At 41.0% G+C, this 17,226-nt stretch overlaps 1 protein-coding gene across 1 annotated transcript in view; it reads right to left on the reverse strand.

Moving 5' to 3' along the window:
- PAXIP1 (PAX interacting protein 1) overlaps nucleotides 1-17,226 on the reverse strand; it is a 34,857-nt gene that overhangs the window by 9,922 nt on the left and 7,709 nt on the right. The window contains exons 2-12 of the mRNA XM_018553113.1: nucleotides 17,071-17,205; nucleotides 13,584-13,627; nucleotides 12,502-12,565; nucleotides 11,043-11,156; nucleotides 9,953-10,615; nucleotides 6,505-8,185; nucleotides 4,397-4,491; nucleotides 3,923-4,018; nucleotides 2,885-3,022; nucleotides 886-1,007; nucleotides 370-554 (exon numbers count right to left, since the gene is read on the reverse strand). Coding sequence (XP_018408615.1) covers nucleotides 370-554; nucleotides 886-1,007; nucleotides 2,885-3,022; nucleotides 3,923-4,018; nucleotides 4,397-4,491; nucleotides 6,505-8,185; nucleotides 9,953-10,615; nucleotides 11,043-11,156; nucleotides 12,502-12,565; nucleotides 13,584-13,627; nucleotides 17,071-17,205 — 3,337 coding nt within the window. The remainder of the gene's footprint in view (nucleotides 1-369; nucleotides 555-885; nucleotides 1,008-2,884; nucleotides 3,023-3,922; nucleotides 4,019-4,396; nucleotides 4,492-6,504; nucleotides 8,186-9,952; nucleotides 10,616-11,042; nucleotides 11,157-12,501; nucleotides 12,566-13,583; nucleotides 13,628-17,070; nucleotides 17,206-17,226) is intronic.

A 17,226-nucleotide genomic window follows, 5' to 3' on the forward strand; every position in this document is an offset into this window, starting at 1 on the left:
TTACAGAAAGCAGACCAAGATTCAAGCAAGAATACACAGCTCTTGTATTTAGACAATATTTAATTATTCTGGAGTTCAACTTTAAGGCTAATCTGGGACCAGCTTTACCTGGCAGAATAGCCCCAGGGTCACTATAACAAACATCTGCCAACAGTGGCATGGGTATGGTTGCAATCTAGCTGCCCCTCTGCTGGATAAGACCTGCCCTGCTTATATGATCCAAGCAAAAAGATCATAACTTGATCACTAGAACCGAATGGACAATAGGAGGTCTACCATAGCTATCACTAAGCCACTAGGCTGAGCTTGCACTCAGACAAGGGTATTGAAATTAATTTTAAAAATCCAGAAGATAAAGCCATTTCATACCAAGGAGGTTTGAAACCAGATGTGGTGAAGGAGAGAGTGCATCCTGAAGGTTGAACACTGTATACCGGTTGTTTTGAATCTGACGTAAAGCTTCAAAGTTTCCCAAAAGGATGTCGCAGAGCCATGACACATTGACACATGGTATCCGCCATTCTTTTGCCTTCTCATACTTCATGCCATTAGGCCTAAAACACAACAAAGTTATTAACTTTCTGATCTGTTAATACAAACTAAACAAGCTTTAAAGAAATAAAAAATAAATAACCATTGATACTGCAAAAAAACTACCCAGTTCCCTCTGAATTGTTCAATGAAAACGTTAAAACCTTTTTTACCCGCAGTTTGCACTGCTAACTCAGCAGCTGACACATTCGAGCCGCTGATATTTAAGAGCACAGACCATGACAATAAAATTGCCCATCTACGCTAAAGCAAGATGATTTAAGAGCCATCTGCGAAAGTCTGGATATAAAATGCACAGACTGGGATGAGAATGTATGAAGAGCTGTCACTTACTCCTTACAGATGAGGACAGTATTGCTGCGACACAAATAGCCAGTGTACTTGGCGCCTGCCAAGTAGGCCATTAGCTTCAGGTCATCTCTATCGCTATCAACAAATCCCGTCACTGAAATAATCTAGAAAGCGAAAAAAGGTGTAACATCATTTACTGACATTTCTACAAAAATTAAACAGTTCAGCATTAGCCATCTTGCTGCACAAGCATGCTGTATAGAAGGAGCATAGAGGAAGAAGAACAGATTGTTTTCACACTTCTATAGGTTGCAGATTGTTTAATAAGGGTAATGGGATACCACACAGTCAAAACTACACCACTACAAGTGAGTGACTAAATTCCTGCGCGATATATCCTTTAATACAAGGGTAGCCAAACTCCGGCCATCCAGCTGTTGTGAAACTACAAATCCCATGATGCATCTTTCTCCGGGAGTCATGTGTGTGGCTGTGAGAATCTTGCAATGCCTCATGGGATTTGTAGTTCCACCACAGCTGGAGGGCCGGAGTTTGGCTAACCCTGCTTTGATATATCACATATGAATTTAGAGTGACTTGCAGCTGTGTTATAAAAGGTAGTGAAAAACATATAAGTCTATTGCTGACCAGTTGTTTCACCCCCTTCCTGGCCAGGCCATTATTCAATATCTAGCGCTGCGTTACTTTGACTGATATTTATTCCGTCATGCAGCGCTGTACTGAAATTAATTTTATACAATTTTTTTGGGACAGATGGAGCTTTCTTTTGGTGGTATTTATTCACCACTGGGGGTTTTATATTTTTTACTATAGTAAGGAAACATTACCGAAAATAAAAAAACTGTTTCCCCTATATTAAATTATAAAACATTTATTACCCACCCAATTTTTGGGCAAAATATAGACGCGGTCACGTCGGGTAAATAGACACCAAACATGCCAAGGTTTTAAAATTGCGCGCACCTGCGAAATCGAAAAAAATCTACCATAGGCGACGCTTTAAAAGCATTTACCGCTCATCAGTTTAATCGGTGATTAATGGGCCTAGATTTATCGCTCTCACTGCGATGTTCGCGGCAATATGCAACATAGGCGGCATAATGGGCGCAATCGTCGTTTTTGCACGTATGCGCACTCGACGCATGGGTGTAGGTATGGCTGGGGACTTTTAAAAAAAAGTGTTATTTTTATTCTTTTTCATGTGTGACGTAATTTAACCCCTTCATGACTGAGCTTGTTTTTAGTTTGTTCGTAAATGACTGACACACTTTTGACATTTTTGCTGTGTGATTCTTCCACGTCAGTAATATACTTTCTTACAAAGTGCACCCACACATATTATATATTGTTTTTTAGAGGACAGATAGGGCTACATATTTATATCACATATGTGTGTCTAACGCCTCACTTAGGACAAATAAAATATAAAAAAAAAGAAAAAAAACGTTAAAAAAAACCACTTTTCCCAGTTTTGATTTGTAGTATTTTTTTACAACACCAGCACAGCTAAGAAAATGCAATAAATACATTCATTTATTTGTCCCTTATTTTATTTTTACAAATTTTTTTTTTTTAATACATTTTTGGTTATTATCAGGCTGCTTCAAACTTCAGAACAGCCGATAATAAAAAGGTTAATCCTTTCATTAATGAATGCCTCTGTAGTAAGGGCATCTATTAATCAATGTTAAAAGCTGATTCTCAGCGTTTAACAGCCCTCTAAAGAAGCAAATAACTCGTCACGTACAGTTTACGTGACAAGTCATTTGGTCCCTTTGTGGCTGGACGTACAGTGTACGTCTCCCGTCACGAAGGGGTTAAAGAAGGGGCAAGATATGAATATATTTCCTCGAACTGTGAACCTGCAGAAATCTTTGGTTGACTTTGGCTACATGACTACATTGGCTAAATAAGAAAATAACTATTTTCACTTTACTAAAAATCCTGGTGGGAGAATATAACTTTGTAAACAAATTGGTGCAATTTAGAATGCAATTATATCATTATATTGCTTTCTTACGTGTTGAGAGCATGGCTTCCCTCCTGGTGGAAATGCTACAGGAAAATGTAGGGCACGATGTGGCGGCACCATTTTCTTCTTTTTCAGCACCGTATTGAGCCAATGAGCGGTGATGCAACGCTTTCGTTCCTTCATAGCCTATTAATTAGGGAACACATCTTTATTATTGGGGTAGGAATTGAAAGAATTTCAACTAAGTAGGCCGAATAAAAGGGTAATTACAGAACATCTAACCGCTACATATTTAGTACATATAATAAAAATAAATCAGATCATTCCTAGCAGGCTATAAAAAAGGAAGAAAAAAAACTTTATAGAGTCAAATTATCAAAAGGTTACACCATTTAAATATGGAAGATTTGGGGCGTGGCTAACGCATGGCGCTGAGCGGCCGCACTTGAGCAGAGCTCCAGACACAGCCCGACGAAACGCAGGGGTACTCCTTTTACACTATCTGAAATGCAAACTGATGATTCAGGGCGATATTTGTTCGTGAGGGGCAGTCATATTCTGAATCTGACGGTACCCATTGCTGAGGCTAGAAACTTACAATCTCATTTTCCTTTTACATGGCAGTCGCACAAACTGAGGTGTCTAGGAGTTAACTACACGCCACGATTGAAGGACTTATTTAGGTACAACTATATGCCCCTATTAAATGAAATCCGAGCGGACTTGAATCGCTGGTCCCCCAAATACCACTCCTGGATGGGCAGAATAAATGCCATTAAGATGAATGTATTGCCGAGACTGCTCTTCCTCATTCAAGCATCAGGATCCTACTCGAGGACTCACATAAATGCGCTTACCTGAGATTAATGGTATGGATTGTGAATCCTGTATTCTACATGCTATTTAGTATTACTCGGCATCCTGTGTTGCTTTTATGTCTTTTCATATGTCTTATAACAATAAAAATGTATTATACAAAAAAATATGGAAGATTTAAAGGCCTACTAGATGGGACTTCAGGAATTTTTTTTTACACTGATGAAAGGCAGTTTGAAGAACACTGATTTTATCCACTTCAGAACCTACCTGGGCATACATACTACTGACTTGGCTTTCACATAAAAGATGAGTACAGCGACTGGTGAGTGTAGGGTCCACTGTGCCGCCATGTGTTTGTATTATCTTTGAGAAACATGAAAAAAAAAAAAAAAAACGTGTTAAAACGGTACAAATAAACCGGTATAACAGCAAATTTGGCCCAGTGCATCTTACTTAAAATTTCTATTGGGGTATTAGACCTTGTAATCCTGCAGTAAATATAGGTTAGGTACTTTGTGTTAATGGGCAATAATGCTCTGTCCCTGTCTCACAATTGTTCTCCTGTCACATGCCCACCCAACATTTGATTTGCAGTTGTTTAGGATAAACAGGGCTTCAGAAAATGAAATGCCATTCAGTTACGGTTGTACGTTAAATAAGGATGCTTCATACAGTCATAGGTGCTAATGGACACCATCTCACATCACCTAGGGACCAAGAACTAAGCAAAGCAAAACATACTCTCTTCCATGTTGCAAGGAGCTGCTTATCAGACATCTGTTCTGGGTAGTCAGCGATTGCAAACACGCAGCCAGCCAAAAAGAAGTCTTCAGGAACTAATAAGAGTGGAAGAAAAAAATAAATGTATCATAATGTTAAAAACACCAGTATATCATATTCATGTGCAAAGCCCATAACCTTGGAATGCCGCCCACAACTAAAATCTATATTCCCAAGTTATACATCTTCAGCAGCTTATCTGACCGACACATTTTATAGGAAATCTATAACCTTGTCAAGGTCTACATACAGTTATCTTAATGTAAATCTTGTGTTCTTTCAAATTCACTGTTTCCATGTATAGTATGGATATTATATGTACACGAGGCGGCCATATTTGATTATCACGTGTGCAGGCTTAACTCACCACAATAAAGATCACTTGGGAACAAAAAAGAGTGAGGAAAAGTTTGCTTATGCCTGCAGCAGACTAACATCTTCCCAGCAAGTTACTATCAGTAAGCCCCGGTTCACACCTAGGTGGCACAGTTTTTGTGCGTTTATACACGCCTTAGCAGCATGCGGTTATATGTGCATTGTGCACATTTTCTATGCGCGTTTTAGCGCGCATCCATGAAGACGCACGTTTTGATTGGCAGCACACAAACTATTGTGGTCAATGGAAGAATGCACGAATGCACGAAATGAGCAACATGCTTCTGTTGCGCGTTTTTGGGCATTTACAATGAAGTCTATGATGAGGAAAAGCGCTTTTAACTGCCCAAAGAATCTCTTGTATCTTTTGAGGCGTCTGGCGGTTTCCATCGAAAATCATGGGATTTCTTGTGTTGGGCAGGTAAAAGCGCTTTTCGAACTGCTCAGAAATGCCTAGGTGTGAACCAGAGCGAAGACCTGAAGAACCTGTACCTAGACAGTCACTTGCTGAAGCCCAAGGAATGCTTTTTAAATGATAATAGTCTTGCTTACAAAATACATAATTCTGTACTGAATACTGGGGCATGACCGAAATAAAATCAAGGTAACTTCTAAAGATACTGACAGCCGCTTAAAAAAAAGGCAAAGTGTGATGTGTAAAGTGCTGTTCAACACAGTGAACAATCATCTTTCGGTATGGGAACACTCCTAAAGGATGAACGCTGAAATCCAATTGGCTGAAACTTACAAGGTTATTAATGTAGAGCCAAAAGCAAATCTCACCGCTCTAATTCCTTAGCCACCATCAGGACTCCCCAGGTGCTGGTCCAATAGGTGCGTCTCCACCTTGGAACGCACTAGTATACGAATAGACCGCACCATCCGGAGAATTCCAATACTTCAGACTTTACTGGAATTCACAGCAAATCCAGTATAACAGTGAATAAAAAAAAGTGTATAAAGCAATACCAGCACTGCACCACCCCAACCAACTACAAACTCCTGCAGTTGGTTGGGGGTGTGCAGTGCTGGCATTTGTAAACCGGGGTGCTGCGCTTGGTTGTGTGTGATTCACCTTTTAATTGGTCTTTAAGTTGTGTGGAAATGTGAAAATATCACAAACTAAATTCAGTGCCAGTGATCAAATCCTAATTGCGGCTGTATACTGAAAATACAAGTCGAAAAAAAGGAAGGTAAAATGTGTTCGTGAATAAAAATTAAATATTATTAAATATTAAGTTAACATTAAATATTATTAAATATTAAGTTAACAATGTAAATATTGCAAAATATATGTAGCATATGTAAATAAAATATTGTCGTGTGAAAACAAGTTATAGTGTGAATAGTAAATAAAATCTGGTTGAAAAATGTGTAAACGGGTGAATTATTCCATCTGGCAATCAAAAATTAGAAAATAAAAAAAATGAATAAAAACTAATTGTGTGGCCAGTCAAAGGCTACAAGCCAAAGTGCACAAAAATCTTATAAAAACACATCTACTGATATAAAAGATTGTATTCTCTTACCCGGTTTTTAGTTTGAAAAAAAAAAAAAAAAAACCTGCTACCATGTTCAAAAACCTCACCAATGTGCCGCTTATCAAGCACAAATCCTCTTTGGCAAAACGGACAATAGTTTCCAATGCATATCGCACCTGACATTTCCTCTATAAATATAAATGTTTTACTTACTTTCCAGAGATGGATCATGGCCATGCAGCTGCTGAGTCTGGGGCGGTTGTTGACTAGTAGTTTGAGGCTGCACCTGCTGGGGCATCTGACCTAGTTGCTGGGTTTGATTTTGCATTTGCCGCTGCTGTAACCGCTGAAGATGTTGCTGCTGTATCTGCTGCTGAATCTGCTGGAGATTGTGTTTCTGTTGCTGAACTGCTTGGTTCTGAAGTGAAGGCTGCTGAAGAGAAGCCTGTTGGATTGGAGGCTGTTGCAATGTCGCCTGCTGGGCTTGCTGCGGTTGGAGTGTTGTCTGCTGTATTTGTGAAGGCTGCGACTGCTGCATTTGCTGTTGCTGTAGGCTTGCTTGCTGTATCTGCTGCTGCTGCAGTGATTGTTGTTGAATTTGTTGCTGCAATAATGTCTGTTGCTGCTGTTGCATTTGTTGTTGTTTAATTTGCTGCTGCTGCTGAAGTTGTAGCGTTTGTTGCTGCAGCTGTTGTTGTTGGGCAAGTGTCTGCTGTTGCAGCATTTGTGATGGTATCTGGTGTTGCTGATGGCCCTGTGTCTGAATTTGGTGCTGAAGCTGAATGTTATGTGGCTGGAGCTGATGCTGCTGAAGTGTCTGCGGTTGCAACTGATGCTGCTGTTGAAGTGTTTGTGATTGTGTATGTTGCTGTTGTGACAATGTTTGTGCCTGTATTTGATGTTGCTGCGACTGAGTCTGGATTTGCTGCTGCTGCAAAGTTTGGGCCTGCATCTGATGCTGCGTTTGAAGGCCCTGTGGCTGTATCTGTTGAAGTGTTTGCGATTGAATCTGTTGCTGTTGTAAAGCTTGGTTCTGAATTTGCTGCTGCTGTTGCAGTGCATGTGATGACATTTGCTGCTGTAGAGCATGGGGTTGAATCTGCTGTTGCTGAAGAGCATGCTGCTGTAATTGCTGCTTTTGCTGAAGAGTCAAATGTTGTATCTGCTGCATATTCTGTTGCTGAATCTGCTGACGATTCTGTTGCAAGACCTGACTCTGCTGTTGTTGCACACCTGGCTGGAGAGCCTGTTGAATGCCTGTCTGAAGGGTCTGTTGCTGAAGTGTTTGCTGTTGCTGAAGTGTTTGCTGTTGCTGCATGTTCTGCTGAAGAGTTTGTTGCTGCTGTATAGCTGGCTGAAGAGACTGTTGCTGCTGTAGTGTCTGTTGCTGTGAAGGAGTCTGCTGGCGCTGAAGGATCTGCTGTATATTCTGCTGTTGCAAGGTTTGCTGTAGAGACTGCTGCTGCTGGAGGTGTTGCTGTTGCTGTAATTGTTGAAGCTGTTGCTGCAGAACATGTTGCTGCTGGAAGTGCTGCATGGTTTGCTGCTGTGGGCGATGGAGCTGTTGCTGAGAAAACTGCAGCTGAGGAAAGTGATGCTGTTGGTTCACTTGTGAAAACTGATGCTGTGGAAAAACTTGTTGAGTTACTTGTTGATGCTGCTGCTGTTGCTGTTGCTGCTGCAATTGCATAAGCTGTTGAGGCTGAAGCTGCACCAGAGAATGATGCTGTTGTTGCGGTTGTGTTTGATGTGATTGTTGCTGTAGCAAATGTTGCTGTGCTTCTGGCGTTAAGGATTTTACTTGACTGAACAACATTGTGTTTGGATGCCCTTGCTGAGGATGGTTACCTTGTTGTTCTAAACTTTTGGTAGATGCAGACAGGGTTTGTAAAATCTATACAAGAATACAATAAAAAGCCTGAGAAAAAACAAAGCTATACAAATCCATTGTTTTCTTACAACAGTAAACAGTGTTACCACATACATTTTACCCTAAATGTAAAAACCAAACTAAGAAAAGAAAAAAACTGTCAGTCACCACAATGAAACAAACAACAACAACAAAAAAAAAAACTTACACAATTCACAGGTCTGAAGTGCAAACATGGTTCCATAACCTGTTTAGTTAAAGGAGATCTATGAGGTGAGTGATATACATTCATCCTCATAGGTGGGGGCCGATGATCACTTCTTGATCATCTCCCTGCAGAGAGAGAGAGAGGTGACCGTCAGTCACCACTCCCCACAGGGATTCCCTCCTCCCCTCTCCGATCCTCCAGCGCTGACTGGTGGAACAGACGGGGAAAGAGGCGGGCACAGCTGACTCTGCCTCTAGATATATAGAGAGCACCGCAGCCTAACAAGCAATAGCCCGCTATATACTGAGTTTTGGGCCACGGGTGGAGGTTAGTATGTCCTCCTGTTACCCTAAAGAGAACTATGGGATAAAAAGGTAACCCCATAGTTCTCTTCAGTACACAATAATATGCTTGATATACAAGACTTGTTCCACAAAAACCAGCTTATCTTTTAGTAAGGGAGATCAGTTAGGGGTCTGCATGCAGACATTGATTTCTTGATCTCTAGGAGCGAGACCTTCTGGTATACATTGCCGTTCAGCAACATAAGCAACAAAATACAAATTCAGTCTCATCAAAATAAATCCCGACTAAGAATGGGTTCAAGATAATGCTATAAAAAGCCAAAAGGTCATATCTGACCAGTTCTCCCCAGAGCCGTGGCCACAGTGAAAAGTATCCGTCAGAGCATTTTCAATCAAACCCCTGAGTCATGTCTCAGGCAGTCTTTCCTGCCTGAGACATGAAAGCTGCCATTGCTGACCTCATAAAAATAATAGAGATGCGTGGCTGTTATGCGGACACAATTGGCTTCAATACTCTGTCTATGGCCCTGAATACATTTTGCATATTGGTGTATAAGAATCAGACATCGGAAATTGGTCACGCTTCCATGTTTACCTTTAAAGCGGACCCTTACCCATGTCTTTGAAATAACAACAAACACACCTTTAGAAATGTTTAGTAATGACAATCTACAAACACATATTTCTAGATAATTGCCGGCTTTGTATTCCTTATTTCTCTTTTCTTCCCCAGTCTTCTGACAGTGGCCATGTTTACTAAGGACAGATTACTGCTCTCCTTTTACTTCCTGGCACATGTGACTAGGACATTTGACCATGCACATCATCTCAGAGGAGTTAAATGCCTTTCCCTGAGATCTCATGAGATTACAGATGAGATTTCCCACCAATGCTCTGCTGATGACAAGGCAATCCCAGTGTGCATTGCTTTGGCAAACTGAATTCATTTTGCACTTTAAAAGCAGGAAGTGAACGCTCTGCAAGTGTAAGTATTTCAAAATCAAAGCATTTTACACCTGACATGTCTATGTTATTATTAATCATCACACAGATGGATGCATTGGTAGAATTTGATTTTTGAGTGTAAAGATCCGCTTTAAGAGCTCATCAACTCCAAATTATTGTGTATGCAAATCCGGCTTTAGAAATGTGTTCTATAATCACACACATCATTCAGCTCAAAGACCCACAAAGCTAGCTCAAAAATAATCTAAGCCAAGAACTACAAAAAATTCTAAAACCATTTGTTGAAATCATTAACAAAAAGTGGATACTTACATGCGCTACATTTGAAGGTCTATTGATCTGCTGTATATCTGCACTGTTTGTAATGTTTCTAAGTGTTCTTACTGCTGGACTTCTAAAAGGCATCATGTTCTGTCTATCGGAACCAGCAGCTCCAGTGATGGACGTGAGCAAATTACTCCGGGCTTCAGGTGGCAAAATGTTCCCTGGTACAGGTGGCACATTAGCACACAAATTAATCAGACCTGAATCTTTTCCCTGGGGGAGCCTTCGCTTTGCAGTAGACATCTGTGGAACTTCTGCAGGAGTCCAGTTCAGATTTCTGTCCTGCTTTTCCGGGGAGGAATCATCAGAATCATCGAACATCAGTTCCTCTTTAACTTTCCCGTTGCCACTGCGCTTTGGTGAACGTTCCTTGTTGGGTGTAGGAGATTGCTCGCGTGATGTCACTGGACTAGATTTAGAAGAGTATCTATCCTCATCCGCACTGGCGTTTTGAGAGTACTGATCTATCTCTTCTTCATCCTCATCTTCTTCCTCCTCCTCCTCCTCCTCTTCCTCCTCCTCCTCATAGACTATAAGACGCGGGTGATAAGGGGCTTCTTCTTTCTTGGATTTCTCAGATATCGAATCCAAAACCCAGTCTGGAGCAACGATTTTGATGTTCTCTCTCTGATAAGCATATTCATACTTGGTCTACAGACACAAAACATGTACATTAGCTAAATCCCTTTAGTGGCCAGTTCCCTAATCTTATGAATCTGAGAAAGCACAATGTATGCCATTGCTCTTCACGGTTCAGTTATCATCCCTTCTCTAATCTCACTGAAGCCTCACCTACTTGGAGAAGAGCCCATACAGAGGATTGGCAAATCACAAAATCAAGTGACAAGAGGATGCAGTACCATCCACAAGGACTATGGAAAGCCTGCTGGCTAACCTAAATAACTTAGAATAAGTTCTGAATTACAGTAGTTATCCAAATACAATGTATTTGTTTATAGCCAAGAGATGCTTTTGTTGCCATATGACTAAATTTTAAATTAAACACGCCAACATTACATAACAAAAAATGAATGTGTGTTTATATATCAAACTTTAAAATAGTTTGCATAACACTTACCCCTTTTGGTTCAGGAACAATTAAATGAGTGCACTTTTTATTGAGACTTAGCTGACAGTCACCACCATAAAAAGTTATAAGTGCCCACAGAGCATTTCTGTCATCAGGCGATATCTAAATGAAAGTACAAACATGGAGATCAGTGGAATGCTTTCAAATGAACAACAAAAAAAGCCAACAACTAGTGCTGCACACAAGGCGAGAGTATTCATACCTAAAACCAAAAAAAAAAAAAAAAAAAGGAAAATAAAAAAACCCCCATAAAAATAGTAGTACGACACTTAACCGTCCCGTTGTCCATGTAAATGATGGAAGATATAATAATTACGAATGTCCTCTGCTCAAGATGGAAGAAGTCCCAGTAAAAAAGCTTCAGCTAACTGGGTTTTGTATAGAGACCTGTGACTATGAAGCTAGCTTCAAAAAGTCATAATAAAGCCTGTATAACTTTTGTCATAATTACCACTCTGCCCATTCTTGATCCTATCGCCGACAAAACTGGATGCATCTAGACCCTTGGTTCTCAACTGGTGGGTCGTGACCCATAATTGGGTCAAGACCCCCTGTTCAGTGGGTCATTGCGTGCCTTCCACTTTTCTAGGCAAGAGGCTTCTCAGCCTCCCCCTAATGCAGCACTGTCAGTTCTCACGCTGAGCAGCCATTCATATGCCGAGTGTGGGGTGGGCTGGAGCTATGACCACATGGGAGCTCCATCCATACATGCATTGCTTACAGCTTGCTCGCATGTCCTGTAGAGATGCCTGGACCGGAGTGACGTCATGCTCTGGCTTCCGGCATCTCTACAGGGCTTGAAAGGGGGTTGTACAAGCAATGCACATATGGATTAACTCCATCACAGAACAGCAGCCCACACTGGACCCCAGGCTGAGGATCCACTACAGTTCTCGTAAGGTAGGGAGACTGAAGGGAATCTTCAGGAAAAAAAAAAAAAAACATTTGTGAGTGTGTGTGAGATTGTATGTCTGTCAGTGTTTTGGGGGGCACGTTCACACTAGTACAGTGCGTTAATCGAATAGTCCTGTGCAATGAATGCACTGTACCATGCAATCACACCTACTACGCACTCTGGTGTGGGAGCTGCGTTGCGTTGTCATTAATTTGATTGGCTCCCAAACGCACCTTCTGCCCACAGTTCAATCGACCGCAACGAAATGTGCTGTACCGCAATCCCGTGCAACTTTGGTCGCAACTTAATGACTAAGGACAAATGTGGGTCCTGAGGTTATACAGGTTGAGAACCACTGATCTAGACTATCATGTTTTCTAATCAAGCAAACCATAGTACACAGCTACATAATCTTTACCCGATGACACTTAATTAAAATATAACTGAAACGAGCCTTGTAGGTGTGTGCGCCCTTGGTTGGCTATACTAAAATGTATTTGTACAACTTTTGGTGTACGAATCATCTAAAAAGTAATTAGGAAACATACTTACTTGTGAAAGGCAAGCCGTCACACCAAAAAATATTTGACCAGACTCTGGAGAAAACCCATTCTCTCTGAGAAGTTTGTGTTGTTAAGGAAAGATTTAAGAAGAGTGAAGAGATTCGATTTTGTTCCAAAACTTTACCTTCTGCATAGGAAAGCAGCATACGGACAATGATTTCACACCTCAAAATTGTATGGCACACCCACATTTGGACAAGCCAAAGTATACTTCTAGGTTGCCATCTCAAATGGAAAAGTTACCAAGCAGCCCACTCTTTATCACAACGGTCTAGAAAAGTAGAGCTTAGAGTAAATGTGTGATTTGCCCTTGTAGGGGAGAGATACAAGTTCCCTTTAATGGTGGCACTACCAGTATTACATTTTCCCTGAGCCACAAAGAGCGGCTATTACTTGGCAAGCTGCGTTATCACGCAAACCATGTCTGGTAACGTCCACCAATGGTACAGACATTCCCATGACAATTTCCCCTCTACAACATGACCAAACAGCTATGACTAAATAGTGTCTCAGTGCAAGATCAGGTGACCCATTTCTCTCATTCAGCTCTGCGGGCTATTACATTCAGCCGCTGCTGCTCCTGGGATTGGGAGGTGCCAACAGGGCCACCCATGGTCAGCTTTCTGTCTGTTCAGCAGAAATCATACAACATTCAGGTAGTGTATGGCCAGCTTAGAAGGCAAGCTTTTCACGTGTCTCATTAGCGGTTACTGATATCATGCAAGCCAAATAGTATAGTTCTGTTTTGTGTTCTGCATTTTGGAGCATCACCTGTTTAATTCAATTTATAAGAACAGAAAACATTGGTCTAGGGAGAAATCATTGTGATAAATATACACAGCATCCATTACATAAGATAGTAGTGAGTACTCCTTACAAAAGACAAAAAAGCAGAGCAGAAATCTGACTAGATGATGCAGAATTCTAGCAAAGCAAAGTATATTTTACATTTAATCACCATGTGAAAAGAGCTTACGTCAAACATTTGTGGACACTATAAGGAAAAGAAAGTTCAAGTAAAAAGAGAAAAACAAAAAAACTATATAAAAGAACAGCAATTTAAAAGGATACGGAAGACGGACTCCACATCGAACAGATAATATTACCCAGGAGGGCTGTGAAAGGAAAAAACAAAATGTTTAATTAGATTTCCTGCAGAACTCAGAATACAGTTCATTAACAGAGCAAACCTAGAATGTCCTAAACAATAATAAAAGAGCAAGAAAGTGTACAGTATGTCCACAGGTTAAGGAAACCCATAATGAGAGAAACATCCATCATGCAAATATGAGAACTACATGAGATTTAAGGCTGGCTTCATAACAATGTGTTGTGGTGATGCACGTTTTACTAAAGGCTACTGTAACACAAAGGCATTCTGTGCATTGCATTACGGTGTCATTAGTTTAAATGGCACCCCAATGCCCAAATACAGCAGGTGCCGATGGACCAGAACAATAGCGCATCACATCATGTTGCATTCTGGTGCAAGAAAATGCTGTCAACCGAAAACATAATTACTTCAATGTTTTAAAGTGAAATCACTAAGGCCCCATTCACACACGAATCGGCCTGCACGTACAGCTCCGTGCTGGCTGCGGGGCCGTACCAAGTAGCTGCCGGAAAGGACAGGTCTCATGTGTGATTAGAACGCAGCCCCCGTCCGTCTCTATGGGGCTACGCGGCCGTACGCCCCCCTACGCTCACCTCATTTGCAGGTCCGTAGGGGTGCGGGTGATCGTATTCATACGCCGCCGGAATGGATCCTGTATGCGCCCCCCGGCCAGAAAACCTGCACCCCTACGGACCTGCAAATGAGGTGAGCGTATGGGGGGCGTACGGCAGCGTAGCCCCATAGAGAAGGACGGGGCTGCGTTCTAATCACACGCAGCACCTGTCCTTTCCGGCAGCTACTTGGTACGGCCCCGCACGGAGCTGTACGTGCAGGCCGATTCGTGTGTGAATGGGGCCTAAGGCCTTGTTCACACCAAATGCAGAGCAGATCCAGTCAGGTTTCTGCACACGCACGCTAGTCTTTTAGATGCGTTTTTTGGCCAAAAAAATATAAAATATATACATATATTTTTTTTTTAAGTTTAAAATGGGCTTTCAGCGCATTCCATGCATTTGCATGCGTTTTTGATGCGTTTGCAGATCCAGAGCAGATAAATAAGGCCCGCTGCAGTTTTTTCACCTGCTCTGCACCTGCTCCGCGCTTGGTGTGAACAAGGCCTTAAATTCACACTTGACTTGAGAAAAAATAAAAAACAAAACTGCAAAAAAAAATATGTACATTACAAACAAGTTTAAAAAACAAAACAAAAAACACAAACCACACGCTAGTAAAATTTATATTTCACATGTACTGTAGATCAAAGACCATGGGTCACCTTTAGGCTAGGTTCACGCTTAGGCGACTACTGACCGCGTGGCAATCGTGCACAAAACCGTGCGGATTGGCGGGAGGTCACCAAGTCACCAACTAAAGCCGATCGGGCTGGCGGTGCAATTATTTTCTAATGGCACCCCAGTCACACTCTGCGGATCGTACAGATTCCCACCACGATTCCACCCGTGCAATTGAACAAGAAAAAAGCAGCACCCCCATGTGTCACAAAAAAAGGGTACTTGTACTTTTTTTAGTGATTGCCGCGTGGATGTAACCCCATTGAAATTAATGGAGCTTTGCGGCAGGCGCTGGGTGCATCAGCACACGATCGCGCGTGTCCTGGGTGTAGCTCAGGTCTGAACCTAGCCTGAAGGAATATTCAAAAGTGGCTTCTATCAAGACACAGGCTGGTGCCAATGTTTCAAAAACATTGGATAAAGAAGTCAAAATCAGACATGCACAGCACAGGCACTTGACTTGCTCTCTGCTAGTCTTTGGATTTGTGATTTAAAAGCCTGGGAATTTACAATATGTCCTTAACCAAAGTGCTCTTCACAGCCTTAAGAGAGAGCATCTGAATATGTCTTTCATGATTATACAAAAGTAGACTTCAAATTTTCTTTTTATTTGACGTTTAAAAGTGGAAAAAAAAATTGATGCAACTTTATATATTTAATAAAGCAAAAACGATATGCTAAGTGCTGCAAACCATACCAACCAATCGGGACATTTTTTCCCCAGCTCTGACCCCAGTTACCCCACCTTGTCCATATGTAAAACCAGAAAAGGTTCTTTGCAAAGTAAGAACTGGCTGCTTTATCTTGCAGAGGAGAGAAACAAGGAAAACCACCTTGTGGGTGAGAGCAGAGAGGGATCTCTCCAACGGATTCAAAACAGAGGTTTCTGAAGATTCAGATCCCACGGAGGCACAGGGGAACAAACAAGGGGAGCTACATGGGAAACTCCCTATAAAAGACCCTAAATCAAGGAGTGAACAAGAAAGGGCCGAAAGCAGGCCCTTGATAGTGCAGAGAGCCAAATGCTGACCTAGACCCAGCTGCTTAACCCCTTCATGACTGAGCTTGTTTTTGGTTTCTGTTCGTAAATGACTGACACACTTTTGACATTTTTGCTGTGTGATTCTTCCACGTCAGTAATATACTTTCTTACAAAGTGCACCCACACATATTATATATTGTTTTTTAGAGGACAGATAGGGCTATATATTTATATCACATATGTGTGTCTAACGCCTCACTTAGGACAAATACAAATTAAAAAAAGAGGAAAAAACGTAAAAAAAAACTTTTTTTCCCAGTTTTGATTTGTAGTATTTTTTTTTAACAAAACCAGCACAGCTAAAAAAAAATGCAATACATACATTCATTTATTTGTCCCTTATTTTTAATTTTTTTACACTTTTCACTATTTTTTTAAATTTATTTACACTTTTCACTTTTTTTATACTGACAAATTTTATTTATTTAATTATATCAGGCAGTCATTGTGAATTAATCTCACTATTACTGCTTGATAAATTAATACATTTTTTTTTATTATCAGGCTGCTTCAAACTTCAGAACAGCCGATAATAAGTTAGTGACACTGATCCTGCAGCAGTTCAGGATTCAGCTGTCAGTGAATGTTTCAGAAAACTTAAACATTCTACTTTCAAGAATAGATACATTATGTGTCTAATACATAACATTTTGTATCTATTCTTGAAAGTCAAAAGATAAAAAAAAAAAAAAGCCAGTATAGCTTGAGAGAGATATCTCTCGATCTATACGAGCTGTCAGAATGCCGGCAAAAGCCGACATGTGTCTCTGCTTTGCTGTGACTCTCAGACGCCCGATATTAAGGTATCGGGTACCTGAAAAAGGTTAACCCTTTCAGTAATGGATCTCTAGATAGTTAGACATCTATTACTGAAAGGTAACCGCTGATTCTCAGCGGTTAGCAGCCTTCTAGTGCAGCAAATAACTCGTCACGTACAGTGTACGTGACGAGTCATTTGGTCCCTTTGTGGCTGGACGTACAGTGTACGTCTCCCGTCACGAAGGGGTTAAATGAGAGGATACAGCCCTCAGAAAAATACCTAGGGTGGAGGACCAAAGGCTTACACTAAGATCTGAATGAAGCACTCTAAAATTACTTGATATCATTTACCTTCACAATGGGGAGATCAAAAACTTCTCTGGCTTCTCCAACCTCGGGATTGTCTCCATCCTCTGCAATAATATGTGTAGCTAAAGCATTATATGACACCTCCTTTGCTTTTCCTGCTTTCAGCATCTGTACAACCTGCAAAACAAACCATTAAAG

This window comes from Nanorana parkeri, unplaced genomic scaffold, assembly GCF_000935625.1.
Source record: "Nanorana parkeri isolate BGI_ZX_2015 unplaced genomic scaffold, ASM93562v1 scaffold110, whole genome shotgun sequence".
Classification (NCBI taxonomy): Eukaryota; Metazoa; Chordata; class Amphibia; order Anura; family Dicroglossidae; genus Nanorana; species Nanorana parkeri.